Genomic DNA, 23,677 nt, shown 5'->3' with positions numbered 1-23,677 from the left:
AGGATATTAGTCTCCACATCTCATTAAGGAACAGTCATTCATAGGAGAAACTGCAGTGTTATTCACACACATACAGCTTTCCTAATCTTTTGCTTGACTCTTGTGTTTCCTGGGAAAATATTACACAAACCATTGATTCTTGAGACAGTGCAATAGTCTAGAACTGCAGTGTTGAAAGAAAGATATGTTGGATGTCACTTGGTCATTGAGAATATTGATAACATTCTCAGAATAGAGCATCGAATGCTTGAATACCCAGATTGTTTGTTTACCTCAGATATTACACATGTACTGCTGCCTCTAAGTTTGCTAGTCTGCTTAAGTGTGCTGTGGACTGGCTGATACTGGGTTAACTCCGTCCTATTCACACAAGTTTTTTTCTTCCTCATTAACATTAGTTCTTTTAGTATAAAAACATAGCCTTCTTACCATTATCAAACTGATGTCAAGAGATTAAAATATGGAACCATTCTGTCTAAAATCTATGTCCTCCGTTTTTATGATTACTTTTTCTGATACCCTGGCTTTGACTGGATAGCTACACATTGTTTATCCAACAAAGGGCTGAGATCTGACTCAATCTTTTCAGCAAGAAAAAGTGATGGCTGATGATGTCCACTTACTTGTTATTCTTTTCTAGGATTTGCCATGGAACGGGTATGGTTGCTGCTCCTTCTAGCGGTTAGAGTGCTTCCAGGGTCTGCTCAGTTCAACAGTTACAACTGTGATGCCAACCTCCACAGCAGATTTCCTGGTGAGTCTGGGCATCATCTAACTGTCTAACTGCTTCTAGGAAGAATAGTTATGTGTGAATAGTCAATCATCTAAATACATATTGAAAATGAGTTCTATCCCTTTACATTGAGTGGATATTAACAATGGAATATGAGATCAAGAAAATTTTTCTGGAATTGTAATTTATATCCACATTAACATACAAAGTGGTCATCAAAGTTAATATCATAATGACTGCTCACAAATATGAAAAAAAATATTAGCCAGTGGGCAATAAATTGTGAGTCTAATTTCCTTCAAGAATTTGCCTAGCTGATGACTTTTTTCTCAACATAATTTAGACTTTTAAAACTATCTTTACATGAGAATATATTTATTTGGGAGTCATATTTAAGGGAATACTTGTGAAATATTATATGATACTTCCAAAATACTGCTTCAATGAAATGTTTATCATCATCAAGTTGGACAGGTCAGCTTTTGAATGAATTTTACAAAAACTTACCAATATAATAGTTGTGATATTTGTCCATATTTGTGGACATGTCCTAGGTCAATAAACCAACACTTAAATAAGAGGTACTCTGTATCTTATGTAAGTGTCATTATTTATTAGCTAGGGTTACATCATCTTCATTCCACATTTACAAAGTAATGATCAGAGAATCAGAAACTGCTTTTCCAAGTCTCCCATGTGAACTTCAAGACCTTTGGCCAGCATTTACACTCTTCATACTTGCCGAACTCCCATTTTCGGAAAACATGAGAGCAATAAACCTGAACAGAGCAATCAGTACGTGGTTCCATTTGTTGAAGCAAGAGTTTTGAAGTGAGACTGGAGTGTGGCCAAGTGGTTTCATGAACCCAGACCTATTGTCTGGATTCTTGGCCTGTGAGGCAAGATATAGAGATCATTGTGGCAAATTCTCAAAGGTAAATCTATAGAATGTGTGAAGGTGAGGTTTTAATAGTACTGAATGTCACAAATAAATTCTCTTTTAAAGCACCTTTACTTTATAGCTAATATCCACTTATGAGTAAGTACATACCATGTTTGTCTTTCTGGGTCTGCATTACCTCACTCAAGATGATTTTTTTACAGTTCTATCTATTTCCCTTCAAATTTCTTGATGTCACTGTTTTTAATACTCCAATGTGTAAATTACCACATTTTCTTTACCCATTCTTCAGTTGAGAGGCATCTAGGTTTTTTCCAGGTTCTGGCTATTACGAATAAAGCTGTTGTGACTATAGTCAAACATATGTCCTTGTGATATGATTGAGCATTCTTTGGGTATATGCCCAAGAGTGGTATAGCTGGATCTTGAGGTAGATTGATTCCTAATTTTCTGAAATCAACCACCATATTGATTTCCAAAGTGGTTGTACAAGTTTGCACTCCCACCAGCAGTGGAGGAGTGTTTCCCTTGCTCCACATCCTCTCCAGCATAATCTGTCACTTTGTGTGTATGTGTGTGTGTGTGTGTGTGTGTGTGTGTGTGTGTGTGTGTGTGTGTGTGTGTGCTTATCTTAGACATTCTGACAGGTTAAGATGGAACCTCAGAGTTATTTTATTTGCATTCCCCTGATGGCTAATGATACTGAACATTTCTTTAAGTGTTTCTCTGCCATTTGAGATTCTTCTGTTAAAAATTCTTTGTTTAGTTCTGTACCACATTTTAAAATTGAATTATTTGGTTTTTTTTGATATCTAGTTTCTTGAGTTCTTTATATGTTTTGGAGATTAGGCTTATGATGGATGTGGGATTGGTGAAGATCTTTTCCCAATCTGTAGGCTGCCATTTTGTCCTATTGACAGTTTCCGTTGCCTTACAGAAGCTTTTCAGTTTCATGAGGTCCCATCTATTAATTGTCAGTCTTAGTGGCTAGGTAACAAAGAAGGTCCAAGGAGGGAATGCATGGATCTTCCTTGGGAGAGGAACTAGAAGAGATCTCCTGGGTGGACTGGAGATGGGTGGGAATGGGAACTTAAGGGATCAAGTTGGGGGGTGGGTGAAGGGGAGAATACTGAAAGAGAAGACTGGAAAGTGAAGGGAGCATTTCGAGGTCAGGTAGAAAAGTGATGCAAGGGAAACTCCCATGAATCTACAAGAATGACCCCAGCTAAGATGCCTAGCAATAATGGGTATGTAACCTGAACTGGCCATCTCCTATGATAGGACTGGTGACTCTCCCAGTTGTCATCAGAGAGCCTTCATCCAGTAACTAGTGGAAATGAATGCAGACCCACAGCCAAACATTAGGCAGAATTAGGGAAAACTCCTGAAGGGAGGGAGGAAGGACTGTAGGATCCAGAACAGTCAAGGACATCACAACAAAACCCACAGAAACAACTAATCAGGCTCATTGGAACTCACATAATCTGAATCAACAACCAAGGAGTCTGCATGAGACTGACCTAGGTCTTCTACAAATATGTGACAGTTGGGTAGCTTGGTCTACTTGTGGGACTCCTAACAAGGAGAGCAGGGACTGTCCCTAATTCTTTGGCTGGCTCTTGGGAATCTACCTATTGCTCATACTTGATTGCTTGGCCCAGCCTTAATACAAGTGAAGGTACTTAGTCTTACCAAAACTTGGTATTCCGTGCTTTATTGGTACGTATGGGAGGCCTGTCCCTTTCTGAATAGAAATAGAGGAGAAGTGGATTGGGAGAGTGTGAGGCATAGGGGAAGAGAGGAAGGAGGGGAAACTGTGGTCTGGATATAAAATAAATAAATAAAGTAAATTTAAATAATACTTAGAATGGACAATTTCAAACACACACATAAGTAAGAATAGTTTTTAAAAAATCTCAAATTCGTCATACAGATTTATTTACTATGCACATTTATAATTTTTGTTTCATCTCTCCCTTCCACTCCCATTTCTGGACTATTTTAAAGTAAACTTATTTTTCATGCTTTGGTATGCATAGCTAATGGAAATAAGTTTAAAAATCATTAAGCTTTATGCACATATCTAATACATTTCATAATTCCTTGATATGCTTTAATGCTCAGCCGAGTTGCCTCTAATTTGGTCATTTGTCCTATACTATCGAATCTATAGGATCCTGACACTCTGGATGCAGCTGCATGCAAGTCAGAGGCACTGTCAGCATGCTCTTCCTGCAAACCCTGTGAACTAACTAGAGCTGCAGTTTTGAGCAAATTATGTTTAATTGTTTTGGCAAGAATGCTGTCTGGTATATAGTGTAATGGAAATGTTCTTACTTTATTTTGTAGGCAGAAAAGAGACACTGAATCTTTTTTTAACACGGTTTTTGATAGGTGTGATATGGTCTGCTTTGTTTTACGAAAGATGTGTTGTTTGGAAAAGTGAAAGAGTCAAGTTAGAAGAGACTATGGGCAGAGAGAAAGCTCATGAAGGGACTGGCAGTGGGAGTAAATAGAAGGAGACACCTTTGTTAAGAGAAATGTTTCTGTTGGATTCAGCAGAGGTTAAGATTGATTTGATTTGGAAGAGAAAGGGAAGGCTAGATGATGTTTTGCCCATGGGCAACTGGTGTTGATGTTGTCAGCTAATGTGGAAAATTAAAATACTTCATGCTTTAAAAAATGTTGGGATTTGGAAATAATAGCTTAGGGGAACTTTCTGGAGAATGGATAGTGGCATCATCTCTCTCCTAGTAGGAAGTGCAGACCTGGGTCTGAGAAGGGACATCCAGAGAGAAGATAGCTATGTAAAAACTGAATCTCTGTATGGTGTGTGAACAGAAAATGGGGGTGGCATAAATATGGCAGGTTTGTCAAAAAAGGATACTGTTAAGATTATTTTTATGGTGAAGGAAGAAGAGTAGCCTAAGTCAGAAATTTAAATTAGGAGTGTTTTTAGATCTTGAGCCCTGAGCTCTCAGAATGGAAAGTCCTCAGATACTGGAAATACTAAGGAGGAAATAAATGATGTAATAGAGAAAGAAAGTATAGAATGGTATAGGCATTACCCTGTGATTGCTAACACTGTTTTTTTTATTTAGGAGAAAGGAGAAAGGGAGAAATAAAGACACAAAGAGAGAAGGGCAGAGGCACTGATTGTATTCCTCAAATCAGGCAATGGGAGGTAGCCTTTGTGAGAGCTAAGAGACCAGATGGCTAGGTAGGGCAGTTTAGACAGGATCTTACTTGGCTAGGTAAAGGGGCTCACTTGTTCAAAAGATTGCTCAACAGAGATAATCTGGCTCAACAGAGACAATTTGGCTGATGTAATTCCATGTTCTTTCTCCTCCTTTGACTCTTTTTCTTCTTCTTCTTCTTCTCCTTCTTCTTCTTCTCCTTCTTCTTCTCCTCCTCCTCCTCCTCCTCCTCCTTCTTCTCTTCTTTTCTTCTTCTTCTTCTTCTTCTTCTTCTTCTTCTTCTTCTTCTTCTTCTTCTTCTTCTTCTTCTCTTCTCTTCCTCTTCTTCTTACTTGCTGTGTTTATATTATTCTTCCCCCTTTTTAAATAAATTTTTTTCATACATTATATTCTGATCATGGTCGCCTCTCTTTCAGCTTCTCCCAGATCCTTTCCACTGCCCCACCCACAGAACTCCACACCATTTCTTTCTCTCAAAGTAGAATAAAATGTGTTGGTTGGCTGTAAAGTCACAAGGACAGCAAAAGATTATATTTATTCTATGGTATAAACTAAAGAACTATGTTAAAACATTCATTTACAGTAGTTAATTGTATCTACTGACCTCTTACAACAAAAATCATTTTGAGTAGTTGTGGGATTCATTATCTTACCCTAAGTACATAGGGTTGGTCTCTAAGTATGATGACTGAAATCTGTATTTACACTTATGAACCCAATGTACATCTATGATTAATAATAAGTGACTGTGTGCTCTCGCTTTGTTTCAGAGTCCATTATTTTATTAAATGACAATCTTGTATTTGGAAACTGTCATTGAGAAATAGAATCTCTTGGTCTAAAACTCCTCTGTGCCTGCATAGTAAAGAGGAAAACACCTTTGGCATTGAATAAACACTAATCTCACTCATCAGAGTACCACATCAATGGCATGGGTAGTGTGAAGACTAGATTTCTGCACTCTTAATCAAGTGAAACAGCCATAGCATGTATGTTTAGACAAATAATATCTGTCCTTATTGCAAGACTCTGACAGTACCATTAATCATATATCCTAACTTTATATGCTAATTGGTTGCTTGTGTTAGTTAATCAGGTTTATGGAGAGGAAAATTTATCTTCCATATCCTTATAATTAGAGTAGTTTTGCCATTTGAAGCAAAGTTTACACTAAAACCTCTCCTTCCTCACAGTGTCTAGGAGACAGCAACGTCATTATCTCCCTTGCTAAGTAATGACATCCCTGGGTCATCAAGGTTAATCAAGGGCTATCTACTTTTTCTAAGGAATTTGTATACATTTCAAAGAGACATAAATACTCACAGTTCCATGTTAAAGTAAATATTCTAAGAACAGAGAGGAAGAAATTCTCTAATTTTCAACAGAGAGGACCAATTAAACTTCCCATTTCAATCTTACACATGCCAACACTGTCATGGGTGTTTCCCTACATCTTTCCAAATGTACCTACTAACATGCAATGACCCACAGATACCCATGGTTAAAATTTAAATTTTGTATTAAAGGAAGAAAATATCCTCAAACCCAAATATAGTAAAAGTCTCTGGAGAGGCTTTAGGCTTTTATGTGGAGTATTTCATATCCTCTCTTGTTTTGCAGGTTGTTTGTGAAAGAACAGAGTGAGCAAATAAAGCCCAAAAGTTAATTGCTCATTGCCCTTTGACTTTCCATTTCTTTTCCACATCAGAATCCTTCTTGGGGTCACCAGGAGCTTCAGGATCTACTCAAGATTCTAAGCACTGAGATAGAATCAGAATGAGTCTGGCAAAAGAGAAGGGCTATCTAAATGCAAAGCAATGTTAATAAAGATGGGAATTATTCTCGCCCTATCTGACCTCTGCTGTTTCAAGACATTGGAGCTATTTTCTCTAATTTCCATGCCATTTATTCTTAGGCCAAGATAACCACCATGGTCCTAATTTGTTTAAATTTAAAGAAATACCATCTAATTTTAGAAGTAGTGAACTCTTTGCTACCCTAGCTAATGACAAAGAACAGACTCACGAGCCAATGAGATGATACTCACACACTTCCAAAACTAAACAGACAGTTAACTTTTAGATAGTGAAAGTTGTATTTGGACAGGTGAAGCTTAGGGATAAGAGCCCTGGCATTTGAGATTGAGGGATACCTTTTGGAACCAGCCTCTGCCTTTAAAAAAGGAGTAGTGGGGAAGGGTCAGACAAAATCTGTAGCTTTGTGAAGAAGCACACCTTCTTAATGATAAGGACACAACCAAAGAGACCACTGGGGACTAGAACACTTATGTTCTGACATAGGGCAAACTAAAAGGTTATGAGAAATCCTGGGCAAATCAGTGTTTCCTAACTTTAAATTTGACATTCTATTTAAAATAGCACCAATTACAATAATAGGTCTCATGTTTTAAGTGTTAGGTACATCCTTATTTTATTTCTCACAACAAAAAAGCAAAGGTGCTTTTAAACCTCATTTTGTAGTAGGAAAACAGAATTAGATTTTGTCTAATACTGTCAAGTTAGCACTCAACAGTGATACAAAGCTGGGGCACTTTTATCAAATGTTGAAGCCCCTGCCCCCAAACAAACTTTGGATAGCAAGTTTAAAAGATGATGCTAGGATGAAGAATCATACATAAAAAATATCCCCTCTTTAAAGAATCAAAAAGCCATATGGTGAGTATATTTGTTTAGCCTTTTTCATGGAAAGAATGAATGGGTGAGTTCTACAAAATAAACTTATTTTGTGTTTGGCTTGGCTTAACAGTTGCATTGTTCCATTTCAGAGGAGCAGCCAATAGAATCCTAATTTCAGGGACTATGTCTGGTCCTCTGTGATGATAAAGGAAGCCAGTTCTCCTGCTGTCCTATGTGGGGGCAGTTCTTGGGTTGTCCGTTTGTCAAGGGAATGCCTGCTTCCTGCTTTGCATCTGTGACCATAATTATTCAACAGATGAGGCCAAAGAACTGATTCAGGCACTGGATACCGGTCACATTCTTGTTAGTCGATAATGATAAAACATTGTGGAGGAGAGAGCAATTAGTCAGCAAGAGCAGCAACTGAATAATTCAGGGCCCACCCTCCCCTCCTTAACAGCAAAATTATTAACTACATGAAAATTGTACTTCTGTTGTGCAAATAAAACCTGTATCTCCTCCCTTTTTTTTTCTGCCTTAAAACGTTTATCAGACTCCTCTGGTTCCACAGTATAGCAGCAAATGTGATTATAAGTCTTCAAAGTTTGCCTCAGACTCCACATGAATATCTGAAAGCCCAGGAAACAGCAGCTTGTGTTTGCTAACGAGAAACAGATGTTGCTATGAAAAAATAAGGTGGTGAGAAACCTGTTCAATATAGAGAGGAAACTCGAATCCCTAATCCACTTTAAATTCTTCATCAGCTGCTGGTATTTTGCGTAGATGAAATATCAATACCCCTTAAGGACTTCTTGCTGTTTTAGTACCAAAGCCTCATTCTTGTATAAAAACTTTGTGAAAGGAAATATAACTTTAAAAATGAGTTAAAGAAACACACACATCTGTTCTCTAGGTAATTTGTAAGCTGGCATAGTGTGAAAATCCACCGCTTTTTATTTTAGGAATAGAAAAAAGAGAAATGTTACATAAATTATTCTTAAAGTCTATGATGATGGCACAAGTTATTATTAGACTATTTATTGAAGTCCAGGAGGTAAGTGATTTTCAGGTGAAATTTTCTATGAAACTCTAAAGCCATTTTTCTGTGTGCTGAAAATATCCCTTGCTCTCTACCCAACTGGCTTTGGTTTACCCTGTCACCTTTGCACCAGTGCTTCTTTTCAGCACATACACATCAGCCTGTGAGTGTGTAAGTGTAAGATTATGTTCACATGATCCTGGCATCTGACGTGTATGGAGCCTCTGCCTGGTCACAGTTGACCATCCACTCTGTTGCACATCTCCAACCATTCCAGAGTCCCCCATGGGCAGGAAGCAGATAGTCCTTCCAGTCCCTTGATCACAGTGCACCGTCTTTGCTAACAGCACCACTTTTGAAAACACCTCTCCACTTGGCGCAGTTGCGTTTAGAAGTGGAATGTTCTGCTGTGGTTTGTGGAATGGTGTATAAAGATGAGAAAGGGAGACTGGTCCCTTTCTCAAATCTGTCACCTGGGTTGTTCCTAGCATATTAAAGCAGAAGCAGGCTCAGGCTGAAGACAAGTCTGCTTGATTTCATTCAGATTCAAAATGAAATAGCTCCTTGGACTAAGAAGGGATATATATATATTTCTCTCTCTCTCTCTCTCTCTCTCTCTCTCTCTCTCTCTCTCTCTCTCTCTCTCTCTCTCTCTCTCTCGTTGCTTTCGTATTTGTACCTTCCCTCTTGTCTTCCTGTGTATCTTGCATCCTACCAATATATGTTTGTGGGCATGCTTAGTTTCTCCAAGTGAAATCCTCCTAAGAGCTTCCTGCCCAATCAAAATAATTAGCTGTATCTTAGCAACTGAATTGACTGAGAGACTTGTCACATCAGCATCACCTGGGAGCTTATGAGAGGTGTGAGAAGTGCAGGCCCCACTTAAAATCTTCTGAAGCAGAATCTGTATTTTAATGAGGTTCCCTGGTAATTCACTTCTTCCATAAAGTGTAAGGGGTGACACTTAGAGAACTCACGGTGGTCTTGCTGGCTTGAGATATCGAAGCCACCATGTCAGCCCCATCTACATCCACAACTGGCTGTCTGGCACTTACTTGCTGCTGGTAGCGATGACAAGCATCAGCAAATATGTCAATGGGAAGAGAAAATGATTTTAAAACTACTAGAAAGGAGGTAAGACAACAAGTTGCCAAGATTAACACACACTGAAAAAGTTAATAAAAGTACCGAAACAAATAGCAAAACCCTGTGAAATGCATACTATTTTAAGTTTTTCAACGTGAAACCAGATAGTAGCTACCAACAAGATTCCTAATGTCACTGGAAACTCTGCAGACAGAGCCATTCCAGGCAGCTGTCAGACACAGACTGCGGTACGGACTGTCAGGGTGGATCTGTCTGTTTCCATATATTTTCTTTGTCTGTGAAACTTAGAACCTCGTATTATGTAGCTAGTAACCATGAGTGTTGCTTGTGAAAGATTTACAGCACATGCATGATATAAATTAAACGTTTGCTAGTATTGCTAGGCACTCTGGGAAGAAAATCTAGAACCTTTGATAAGTTTATAATTTAATGGGGAAACAAATATCCACTCATAGATAATAGGAAAGTGATGCCATAGCCTCATTCTTAAAGCAATATGGAGTGGGGCATAGGATGAGAACCAGGGAAACTGGATAATCGCAGAAAAGGACAGCTTTGATGTTACTTTGTCTGTTATTAGTTTATTTTTCTTTTTACCTGATTGTTCTCCTGAGTAGTTCCAGTTATCAGCATAGTTCACTGTTCATAGAGCTTACAGGAAGACAGTTGAAATGAGCATTTTGGCTCTTTCCTCTCTGAAAATGATTTCCTCTTCTCTCTGATTACCTATTGCCCATCTTGTCTTGAGTGTCCCATACAGACACTGGCCTCTCAACAACTAATTCTATCCTTTTTTATTTTCCCTGAATCCTTTATCTCAGGGAATAATTTCCTTGGCTACCACACACCTCCTAAAAATGATTGTGATTGACACCCACTACTCTTCATGCCGTCACCTAATCAACTCCTTCTAAGCCTTAGACAGTTGGAATTATTTCACTTTTTACTGACAGGCTCTTTCCAAACATCCTTATTTGACCAAAGTAGGTGATAGATGGTGTTTACAAAGTGCTTCCATATCATCAGGCCATGTTGTGAGGGCCATTTTTCCACTTTCTCCTTTATTGAACCACAGTCCATAACCTTCTTGAAATAATGGGGCATCCTCAGTATGTTGTGGAGACTGATACCTAATAAGTATATCACAAATGTACTTTTGAATCTTTCATTGACATGAGATAGCATTTAGTTTGGACACAATAAGGTTATAATAGCCTCTGGCCTAAAACAAATGTAGTACATGATTTTTACTACTGGATTTTATGTACTGGTAAATTTTGTATAGTAGATCATGGTCTAAAACAAAAATAGTTCTAGAATGAAAGTCTAGAACATGTCTTTCAGTTTTTCTGTTTAAAGATACTGAGTACATTTAAGCCAGACACCTGTTTACACAGTCACGTAATACTCATTACACAGTCATCATGCCTTTAGCCTGATGCAAATTGATTGAATCCTGTAAAGTATAAATGTGCCATCACTCTGCCAACGATCTAACTCCTGATGTATAAAAAATGTATCCTGATTGGGAGTTCATAGACTATACTTACCATATAAATGGGATTAAAGACATGATGGACCTCAGTGTGTGTGTGTGTGTATATATATATATATATATATCTCATATATATATGTTTGTGTATGTGTGTGTTTATATGCATATGTGTGTGAATAACGCTGATGTACAACTTCTTTTCCATGAGTAAAATCCCATTCCTTTAATATGTAATTGCACTTTTGTCTTTAGACCACACATATTAGCAAACGTGTTTGCAGGACATTATACATATATTTAATAAGTAGAGCTGCCTTTGCTCTTTTTCTGAACAATCTTCAGAGATAACTTGTGTCAATTCAGCAACATACAGATGAAGCCACAAATTCCTAGCTTGTGATGGCCTGACTCATTTTTATCTCATCTTAGTACTTTTAAAAAAATTAATTAATTAATTAATTAATTTTCCATCCCAACCAGAATTTCCCCTCTCTCCTCTTCTCCCTTTCCCTCCCCAAATCTTTAACTTGGAGATCTACATCAACTTTCAGTGCTGTTAGAAGACTTAATGTTGTCAAATTATATTATATAATTATAAGAACATGGATCAGAGCAATTAATCAAATCATCTGTATCCTTGTATCTCCTGATACTGAGATAGAAATATCCTTAAATCTGGCTGCAAATTTGTACTAATCAGTGCCGTGCAATCGCTCAAAAGGCTTACCTGATAACAGAAGCATCAGTATGAAAAGAAGTTCTGGAGGTCAGTCTTTACTATGTTTTTAAGTCATAGGACACTCAAGAGTCAAACATAAAAATCAGAACATAAAAGAGTCAGAGTTAGAAATTTGACACAGTGATGTCACATTTACATTTTGCATGACTTCAGTAAATCTGCATCAGGCTACAGCATGGCCACATTGATAGGTGAAGGAATACAGAGCATCATTTTTACCAGTTTGATTGATTAACATGTATTTCAGTTCTTTAATGAGACACTTAGCCTGTCTAAATCTCCATGAGAAACATTGGCATGTTGACAGTGTAACTGTGCACAGACTATGTAAGCAGGTGGCTTAAATGCATTCAGTCTCTTTATACACAAAACGTTACAAATCATCTCCCAGGGAAACCACTGCTTTGTTTTCCTCAGCTCTCACTCATTGGGTTAATACTTTTAAACACATGAAAAATATTTTGCTTAACAAACATGGGGAGCAAGCATGATACAGAGAACTGAATGTAGAGTGAGGCCAGTGAAAGATGAGGGAGAATCTTGCGGAGTTAGTTAAGGTATCAACAATTGGGGCTTAAATAAGAAGTTGACAGTTGGATTAAAGTGCTTCCAACTACACCAAAGGAAGAGGGACAAAAGTGGTTTACAAATACTCAATAAAACCCTTTAAAATAAACTCTTTTATTCTATTAAAGATCATTGTTCAAATCTTAGGTGGTCTTTTAATAAAAAAACCCATAGCCGGATATTAGGGTGAAAGCTGAAAGATCAGAGAAGCAGAACAGCCAGCCACTAGTCCTCACCTCTACGAAACCCTCAGCCCAAAGAGAGTCAGTTCCTGCTTCCTCGCGCCTTATATACCTTTCTCTGCCCTGCCATATTACTTCCTGGGATTAAAGGCATGTGTGCTTCCCAAGCAAAGGCATGAGATCTCAAGTGCTGTGATTAAAGGTGTATGCCACCACTGCCAGCTCTGTTTCTCTCCTAGACTGTATCAATCTCATGCAGTCCAATGTGGCCTTGAACTCATAGAGATCTAGACAGATCTTTGCCTCCAGAGTGATAGGATTAAAGGTATGTGCCACCATTGCTTGATCTCTTTGTCTAATCTAGTGGTTGGCTCTGTCTTCTGATCCTCAGGCAAGTATATTAGGGTACACAATATATCACCACAAAAAAGGACCACTTAAAAATTATGGTTACATTAAATGGTTAATATTGCTTAAGGCTGGAGAGATATTCCCCAAATTAAGTAGATTTTATTATCTTCAGTGATGGCAAAGCATATTTTCATTCATCTTATGTATCCATTTGTGAATGAATTATTAGAATTTTTGTAATACACCTAGCCTACTATTGTTTTTTTGTCCACAACAAAATTTTTAGTCATTGAATATAATTGTAATGAGTTTATGATTATTATCAAACATGGAAGCTTCCACATTGATTTATTCACTTTCTCAAAATATAGTTCATTTGACTAGTATAAAGTATAGAGAATCATATTTCAAAAATATCTACTGACACTATTAAGAAGATTGAATTATTTGGTTGTTGTTTTTTTCATTTATTTATTTTTTTGTTTTTTCAAGACAGGGTTTCTCTGTGTAGCTTTGCACCTTTCCTGGAACTCACTTATTAGTCCACGCTGGCCTCGAACTCACAGAGATCCCCTGGCTCTGCCACCTAAGTGCTGGGATTAAAGGTGTGCGCCACCACCACCACCACCACCACCACCACCACCACCACCACCACCACCACCACCACCACCCTGCTGAAGATTGAATTATTTAAGCAAATTAATTCTTTGCTGAATATCTTGAATGAGATTTACATATTTCTCAGATGAACATTCTATATCACATGTCAAAATCATTTTACTTTGTTGAGCTTTTTTTTTTTCTTAAACAATCAAGGTAATTTATCAAAGTAGTCCAATCATCTCCTGTTTGTTTCTACATTGTGTCAATTTGATGCCTGTCTCAGATTCTTCATTTTAATGGGAAGCCATGTCAAAGGTCATGAACTTACTGTATTCATTTCCTGCACGGATACAGCAAAGTATCACCTAGGAAGTGATTTAAAACCAATGGGCACATGTTGACTCACAAGGTGAATTAAAACCATGGATGATCATCTCATAGTTTTGAAGGCCAGAAATTCAAGATCAGGGTGTAGCCACATTCCCATCAAGGGTCTGACAAGCACCCTTTCCTGTCCCTCTGTGGCCTGGTGATGCCCAGACAGTCTTGGTGTATTTGGGCTCCCAAACACATCATTTTGCTCTTCTGTCATCAGCTCATGTTCTTCCTCAGTCTTTTAAATGTATCAGTCATATTCCACTGGAGCTCACTCTACTGCAGTGACCTCATCATCACTTAACTAATTAAATTTGTAGCAATCCCATTTTCAAATAAAGTCTTGGGATGGGACAATGCTCAGTGAAAGTAAAATCTGCTGCTAGGAATTACTTATACTGTGAACTCTCCTTTTTCTATTAATTTTTCTTTATTATTTGTAGAAGAATGGCTAGAGGCATGAAAAGTCTGTCTCTGTCTGTCTGTCTGTCTGTCTGTCTCTCTCTTTCTCTCTGTGTGCTGTATGTTTATGCATGTGCTTATTCATGTCTAAAATGCTTCTTGAAATAACAGAGCCATGGGGAACCATGCAAGTTATGTTTTGCTTTTCTATGCCCAACTAATGCATGCATAATCACTGGAAACATTTCTCTTAAAGCAAGCTGTGCATTTTGTACACAGTATAACTACACTATTCTTCATTTTCTTTCTCTAATATGATTTACTGTTGGCTAAATAAAATGGGCCTGTTCAAGATGGCTTTTGTTTCTATATCCTGGATGGCAAGAGTTACCGAATAGCAATGTGCTGAATAATTTGGCAGAGGGCAGGTTTTAACTGCTTCCTTTCTCTTGAGAAAACACATCATTTGTACTGCTTCACGTTAGACAGGAGATCTGAATAATTCAGTTACTCTACTCCTAAATTTCCTCAGTAACCTGATTTCCCCAACTCAATTCTCCTGTCATTCAGCAGTGCGAGACTGACATTTCATGCACACCCTCTGAACATTAGGCTCAAGGAAACAGAGGTGACTTATGATAGTCAAAAAAGTCTCCCTTAAACAACTAAATCAATGACTATTTTTCATGGCTACTTTTCGTAATGACTTGCACATTGGATCAAGACTCAAAAGGAGACGGTAAGTAAACTGGGGAACACTCAAGTCATCCGCCTGTGTTCTACTGTGCTTTTATGACTTACTTTTGCTTTTATGTATTTTTTGTTTCAGCTGAAAGAGACATCAGTGTCTACTGTGGAGTGCAGGCCATTACAATGAAGATTAATTTTTGCACAGTCCTTTTTTCGGGTTATTCTGAAACAGATTTGGCACTGAATGGAAGGCATGGGGATTCCCACTGCAGGGGCTTCATCAATAACAACACCTTTCCAGCAGTGGTCATTTTCATCATTAATCTCAGCACCTTGGAGGGTTGTGGAAACAACTTAGTGGTAAGATTACTATGAAATCCTGTGCTATATCTGAGGTCATAAATAAACAAGCTCCCATTTCATGAAATAATCAGGAGCCCAATCTGTCTTCAGGAAAAAAATTCCAATAAAGCCAAACAACTCACTTTCTTTTGCCTGTTGGAAGTTTGAACTCCCAAATATACAATTCTGTCTTCTAATAATGGTTGTGTTGATAGGAGCTGGGCCGTGGAGAGGCATGTGATGGGCTGAGCTACTCTAAGCAGTATTCTGTTAGACTGACATCGGTGGACATCTCTAACCACGAGCCATACTCTACACTTTATGGATGCATCAGATCATAAGAACAGTTTTTGTCCTTTTGCTATGATCTAGCTCTAATGACCCCGTTCAGTAAGAAATATTAAATATAGATGAAAAACTTGAACTCTTTTTTCACGTTTACCCTTCACTAGTTGCCATTCATACTTTGTAAGAAGGCTGTGTTTCTTGCGTGAAGTTCTTCTTGGTGTGGAACTGGCCCTTGCATTTAAAAATACTTATCATATCCAGTTTTACCCATGCAATTCTGGCAACACCTCTTTCCAGTTATTTTGATAACCCAAGCAGTGCTTTGAACATTTTTACCCTGACTGAGAATTCATAATTAATATAATTTACTATTTTATTAGTTCACTCTATACCAAAAATAGAATTAAAGAAGAAATCGACACACCAGGGAATGAAAATTAATTGAAATTAATAATATGTGGTGGGAGCATTAATTACATTAAATTTCATCTAGTACTATATTTTATTTAGCTAGCTCAAATATCTTATCAATAAATCCTAACAAAAGTGGTGCTGTACACATAATCATTTAGCACAGTAAAGAAGGAAAAATTGGCTTTCAGTTTTCAAAAAATATTGCTAGGGTTTAAAAAGGAAGGCTTGGTTATTCTAAGGGCATGGTTTCTAAGATTTGGTGGGAGCTAGCAGACAGGAAAGGGATTTATTTGAATCTCCTTCTTTATCTTATCCCAAAGGGCAGTTAGAATATTGTTCCCATGACCATTTCCAAGCCTGCAGATTGTGTATTGTTGACTCTTTTTATTAAAAACGTTTATTCATCTCTCTGAGTTGTGTTCACAGAGGTTATGAAGCAGGCCTAAGGGAGAGGGCGGTTAGTTGATTATTGCATGTTTTGTTTCCTAGTGGAGGGAGTACAGGTAGGGACCAGCAGAATTTCCCATCCTCCCACTGTATTTCAAAACCTCACTTTCATAGATTGAAGTCACTGTTGCCTTGCTAGATAGAAAAGAACTCTAGAGAAAAGACAGGGGAAATGCTATTCACACATGTGTGCTTTTCACATCTCGGAAAGCTGGCTGATATAAAAAATGTGTGTGTGTGCGTGTGTGTGTGTGTGTGTGTGTGTGTGTGTGTGTGTGTGTGTGTGTGTGTGTGTGTGTATGCGTGTGTGTGTTTTACAGAACTGATATACTCACCTAGTAAGTCAGATAAATGATGGAGGGAAGAGAGGCTTTCTTAATTTTCATGTTTTATCTCTGGTATCACCAGCATTGGAGCCTTTTTGGAGGACATTCCTATGTGAGAAAAAGTAGATAGACTACTGTATCAGTAGGTTGGAATTAAAACAAATGTTCTCTTCCTATTGATTTTCCCTCATGCAACAGCTAGATCTTTGCTTTAGCCCTGCCTGTGTACTGTTAGGATCATGCATGAAGTTTATCCTATTATTGAAAGATCTAGTATTACTTCTTACAGAGCTATCTCCTAAAAGTATTTAGTGAATGTTGTGTGATATTTGGCATGGTGAGAAAACAACTGTGTTCTTCCTTGGTTTCATGAAAATCATAAACATTATTATTCCTAAGATGATAGTTTTTCAGTTTTAGTAGTATTGGGGAATCCAGTGAAAACTAAGCAGTGTTAGGAAACACAAACGTAAGCAACATTCCCTATAACTTCCAGGAGTTCGTGGTCTCCTTGAAATTTGTCTGAGAATGGGAATCTCCTTGATCTACCAAAGAAAACATTGGAAAGGATAGTCCTTAGGAGATTTGTGACTTGCATTTATTTGTTCAAAAATTATTTGTAAGACCCACAACATGGCACTGTGGTGAAGACACAAATGGACTCTGACCACCAGGTATTCTGAGGATGGTTGAGGGAATGCAAAGCAATCAGGCTGCCCATGTCCTGCGGAGAGAAATAATGCATGTGGGCAAGTCAGAAGGTTTGGGAAGACACAGTGTTATACATGAGTAATGGGTTCTGATGAGGTGAAAAGGAGAGGTGGTTGAGGGGGTATGCTCAAAGGCCAGAGCAAGGAGGGCTTTGGTGAAGGAGCACTGTATCCAGTGTGGAAGTCTAAACAGGCTGGCAAGGTGGCCCAGCAGGTAAAGCCCAGAGACCTGTATTCTACTGACAGAACCATAGAAAGGTAGAAGGAAAGAATCAACACCACAAAGTTGTCCTCTGAACCCCACATGTGCTCTGTGACTCTCATGCCATATGCACACAACAACAATAACAGCAACAAGAATAACATGGGGAAGTCTGGAGCTACAAAAGTCATGTAGCAAACAGAGCCAAAACAAATCTTTTAAGTCATGTCAGAAAAGTTGGGATTTATCAATGAGGTTTTTAGAAATGCATTGTAGACTTCTGCATATGTAATTTTTTCCTTTCTTATAAAATAAGTAGAAGTCAAGTATCTTTGGCACACATAAGGTTTCATTGACTTTAAAAGACACACTGTCACTTATACATTTCATAAAGGTTTGTATATTTTCAATTCTACAGCAGGTTACAGCTGAACCAAAATGAGAAAGAGGTGGTCAAATGCTTTACTTGCATGTGAAGTGCATATATGTGCAGATATGAACATTTAATCATTGAACTTGATTTGTTGTCCTAACAGGTGTCCACGATTCCTGGTGTCGGTGCTTCTGGAAATGCAACTTCAGTACAGATAGGAAATATTTCAGGATATATTGATACTCCAGACCCACCAACAATCATCAGCTATCTTCCTGGGCTCCTTTACAAATTTAGCTGTAGTTATCCATTGGAATACCTGGTTAATAACACGCAGCTTGCTTCGTGAGTTCATGTTTTATTCTTGTTATCTCATATTTTCTTTATGCTTGCTTCATATTTTTTGATGGGCTTGTAGTCACATTCAAACAATGTAATGGAGTGCAACACTGACCCAACTATCATCTATCTATCTATCTATCTATCTATCTATCTATCTATCTATCTATCTATCTGTCTCTCCATCTGTCTATCTGTCTATATTCTATCTTTCTATCTTCTATCTATCTCTATTGTCTCTCTATCATCTATTTCTATCATCTCTCTGTATCATCTATCTATCATCTATCTATCTATCTATCTATCTATCTATCTATCTATCTTCTATATAGCTAATTTTCTATCAATAAACTAATCAGCTATTATCTATCTATCTATCTATCTATCTATCTATCTATCTATCTACCTACCTACCTACCTATGATCTATCTATTTAGTATTGTTCTTATTTCCTTTCTCAAAAGCCCTGTGCTTATGTAGTTTTGCAGTGTTTCCAATGCATAGGACACTTGGTCACTACATTGCCTGACCCAACTGCCACTTGCCCTCACTGTGGGCTTCTATAATTCCAGACTCTGAGTTCTCATGACTTTTGCAGAGGAGGACAGATGTATGCCATGAAGTAGGCCCAAGCAATTCTAGACAAGGACTGGAGCTATAGAATATATCCACGTCCTTATTGATCATTTCCAAAAATACACACATGAAGACACAGTATGTCCACAACATAACACCTACATTTGTCGATTACTTTGACACACAATGGAATAAGTGAATGCTAAGCTCCCTTCTCTAATTTGAGGGTCTGTGTTATAAGAGTCTAACTATCATTTAATCTTAGTACATGGAAATAAAGGAGTTACTTTTTGTTTCAGGGTTAAAAAATACAGAACATTTTCATAGTACATTGATGGTATGCTCTGTCAAAAGCAAAGTCTAGATGTGGAAAGGCCATGGCTAAAGGATAAAGGCATGGGGGGTGCACCCCTCACTCTATCTTCGCCTGGCATATCTAAGGAATGTGTCCATTTATTCAATCAATGCTTATCAAACCCTGTTATTTACCATATTCTGTTTGTTCTAGCATGAGAAAAGTTGAACAAATCCCCGACTTCATAGAATGTCTTGTGAAATTGATGACAATCTACTTGCCTCAAATTTAAGTTCTTAGGAAATGAAATTTTTTCCAGCCCCAAATATCTTACATATGTAATGCCAAATAAAAAGATGACTTTATCAATAGAAATATCATAAATGACAGTCTGTCTTTATTTGAGCTCCCTTACTTTTTTATAGCGTGCCATTTTGATGATTTAAATACTATACCTATTGAAGGCCTAGTTAAAAGTGTATCAAGCTAACTCAAGAGTTTATTCTCTAAAATCTAACATCTGAGTATAAATAAAACTTTTAATTTAAAATCTCATTAGTACATTTCCTCTTTCAAATTGGTTTTAGGTCCTCAGCTGCTATTTCTGTGAGAGAGAACAATGGAACATTTGTCAGCACTTTGAACTTGCTCCTTTATAACGTAAGTTGATGGGTGAAAGACGTTATTTTTCCCTTTTACTGTTGTGAGGAATCATTTATATGAATAGCCTTTCTATAAAAACCCACTGAAAGTCACATTAACCCTGATGTAGTTTGGTAACATTTATCCATATTTACTTTCATTTTCATATATCTTAGTTATAAAGTTGCACTATAAGCTCTGTTAAATTTTCTAAAATTGATAAATGATAGAAATTTCATACCATAAATGTGATTCTGCAATAGTTACTCCAAGAACCCATCTACATTTATTTGCATCTCTTTCTCTCTCTGTGTATATATGTATGCACGTGTGTGTGTGTGTGTGTGTGTGTGTGTGTGTGTGTGTGTGTGTGTATCTTCATAGTTAAGATTTGGGGGAATAAAGGTTTTGTGAGACGATATACACAGTTCAAATGATACTTCTCTTGGAGTCATCATTGGTGATGAATGTGTTAATATTTTGAACATGGGTTTTGGCTGATGACAGTTCTGTCACATCTGAAATAATTTGGATTGATGACATAGCATTGTCTAAACTTTTATCATGTAAATATCAAGAGTGGCAGCAACACGTGAAAAATACATGGATTTCTATTTATAACTGTAACATTAATCCCCCAAATGATATTTTCATGTTGATTAAAATTTTATTCATACATTTTAAATGCCTGATTTAAATATCAATTTTTCAATCTATCAACCAACATTTTTGTAAATTATGAATCTGATTTTTGCATTATTATTCATGTCATCATGGCCCTGAGTTATAATTCATGCAACTGATTTAAAAGTCAGTGCTTTATCCTTTGAATATAATGAGCTATAAATATTGTAGTAGGACATTTTCCAAAGGCATTTAAAAATCATGTTTATAAGTTTGTAGTTTGACACCACAGAGTTCTAAACAACACATTAAAATGTGTTGAACTGAAGATTGCCTTCCTGTCATTTGTAAACTTTCTTCTGCAAAGAGACTCTACCGATCTACTTGGTTCTGTATATTTAGCAACTATGTACTAATGTTTTGTTCAGAGGGTGGCTAAATATTTGTTATTTTTTGTGTGCAATATTTATAAAAATAGCTTCAAATGACAAGATTTCTCCCTGTTGAGTTCTGTGTGTAAACTTTCTGAGACAGAGTTGAGGTGGATCATGTTGAAGTCAACAATACTCAAGGTTACTGAGTGAAGCAGAGATGAGAATTTCCGTTATTAATATAGTGAAAAATACATCCATATGCCACTCAGTAGTTTCTTTATTTCCTGTGAAATTAAACTACTTTTTTTTCCACTGTAAAAGTAGAAAATCAGACTACATATGATGGTACATATGAGGACAATCTTCTTGTTAACTTACCTTTACCACTAAAAATAGTGTGATAGTACTGTTACCCAAGCATATTCCTACAGTTTTTCTTGGTGCCAAATAAAAGCCTATAACTTAATAATAATCTTTATATTACATTTCTTTAGTAGAAGGCAATCATTTTTTTCATATTATAAATGAAAGAGTGCTAAAATTTGAATTTTAATCAGTTTTCAATAAAAATATTAATGATTAAGATAAAAATTGAACTTTAGAAATTTCTTATGAATTACATTTTAAAATTTAATAATTTTCAATAATTTTTTCATTCTTTTATGTGTGTCTGTGTGTGGAGCATGTTGGTGTATATGTATTTTTCTGTGTGTATAGATATGTGTATGTGCAGAAGTAAGTGTAGAGGCCCTAGGTAGGTTATTGCCAGTAGTCTTCTTATCTTTTCTCACTTTATTGAGTCAGGATCTCTCAACTGAACCCAGAGCTTGTCAATGGGGCTAGTCTAAGTATTCCTTGAATAGTCAAGGATTCCCTTGTCTGAGCTTCTTGAATGCTGGAATTTCAAGTGGGCTACAATGATTTGCTGACATTTATGTGTCTTTGGAGGGAATGATCCTTATCCTGTGCAGCAAGATCTTTAACCACTGAACTCTCCCTATGCTATATTATAAATTATTTTAAATTAACAGATTTACCATTTTTGGAGCAAATTTATGTTTGTAGACAATTTGACTTAAAAAAAATGAGAGAACGTTCCAACATACCCTCCTACCCCTGTAAATAATTTCCTCTATTATTGTGTCTTCTACTAGTAGGGTATATTTGTTAAAAATAATGAACTAGTGTGGAGACATTACTGTTAGCTAAGGTGACCACTTACATTTATTTCACCCTTCCTATTGTATGCTCTATGGCTCATATAAGGACATGCTTCATTCATTGCTGTCTTATGTAAATATCATTGCCGCAAACTGGTCTAACATCATATTATTTTGGTATATAGCAAGACATTAAAAATTATGAATTCCCTTTAGAAAAGAAAATGTTGGAATACTTTCATTAATTGATTCCAAGCCACATTTATTATTTATTTGGGATATTAATATTTAGTCACCCAATTGTAATTGTATTGTAGCATTTAAATTTTAATGTCATTTTACAGCCATTAGAAATTCTATTTTCCCCTAGAGAAGTTTTTTTGTAAGTCCCTAGGCATCCTTTCAAGTTGTTTTACATGCCTACTGCTGAACTCTTTTCTCTCATTTGTTGTTAGGACAGAAACAGCTGCACACTGTCTGGACACAACCCTCTTTCTTCTTTTGTGTTTATGTATAATAGGACATAGTCTATGTGCTTGGGAATGTTACATTTCTAAAAAATAACTTTTATTGATGATGAATTTTCTATGTATGAAAATTATTTTACCTAGAATTGTAGCCTTCTCTTTGTGTAATATAAAAGCAACTGTTTTCTCCTTTGTGGAAATAGAAAGCAAGGATGCCTTTTGTGTTTGAATTGTATTCAACTATTAGTGTTTGCTGAGTGGCTGAATAAATAGGGCCATGCAAACGGTGATGAAAAAATTTGATGACTCATGACCCAACCACAAAGGGGCTGTGTATCATTTGCAAATGTTTTATGAGCTTATTTCTTGTGAAGGAAGTCAGCATTCTTTGGGACAATATTAATGCCAACATAAGATGCAGGAACAAGATAGGTAATGAATTGAAATTTACTTGAAGTCATAGGAAAAGGAATCCAGAAACATAAAAAGAAATACTAGCTCTCTGCCATGGCTGTAGAAGTCATTGATACTTGCCACAGAAATGTAGACAGTAATAAGAAATACTGGGGCTAATGTTTCCCCAGATGTAACATGCAGTTTCTCGTATACCTGGCTGTTTCAGGAATGGAATGTTCCTGTGTGGATGCAATTCTTTCAGATGTCAAACATCCAAATCTTTTTGTTTTAATGCTATAAATTCTAAATACGCTGCTTTTGTCCAGCCAGATAAACACAATATTCTCCATATTCTTTGGTGACTAAAATTTCAAAGTGAACGTTAAAAATGATTTCGCCATAAAACAGCAATTTCTTTAGAAATACTAACTCTGGAAAACAAGTTTTTGAAAGTAAAATGATCTGATTCCTTAGATTTCAAGGAATTTTTCTTTTGACATTTTATATATTTCTTTATTTCTCTTTATTATCAAGTTAGAGATGCAACTTTTTAATATCTGATTTAATCTGCTTTAACCTACTACTACGTGGGGGATGATAGGAATACCTTATTCAGAGTTGCTCTAAAATAAGGACAAGGAAATTTGGACAAGACTTCTACAGCAGACATTTTGACAACTCAGAG

General features: G+C 36.8%; 1 protein-coding gene across 1 annotated transcript in view; it reads left to right on the top strand.

The window, feature by feature from the left end:
* Positions 1-645: 645 nt before the first annotated feature.
* Zpld1 (zona pellucida like domain containing 1) overlaps positions 646-23,677 on the top strand; it is a 38,148-nt gene continuing 15,116 nt past the window's right edge. The window contains exons 1-4 of the mRNA XM_052739765.1: positions 646-754; positions 15,157-15,377; positions 18,283-18,464; positions 19,917-19,989. Coding sequence (XP_052595725.1) covers positions 649-754; positions 15,157-15,377; positions 18,283-18,464; positions 19,917-19,989 — 582 coding nt within the window. The 5' untranslated portion in view covers positions 646-648. The remainder of the gene's footprint in view (positions 755-15,156; positions 15,378-18,282; positions 18,465-19,916; positions 19,990-23,677) is intronic.

This window comes from Peromyscus californicus, unplaced genomic scaffold (assembly GCF_007827085.1).
Source record: "Peromyscus californicus insignis strain IS unplaced genomic scaffold, ASM782708v3 Scaffold_16__1_contigs__length_79575227, whole genome shotgun sequence".
NCBI lineage: Eukaryota > Metazoa > Chordata > Mammalia > Rodentia > Cricetidae > Peromyscus > Peromyscus californicus.
This window is presented reverse-complemented; position numbering and strand designations above follow the sequence as displayed.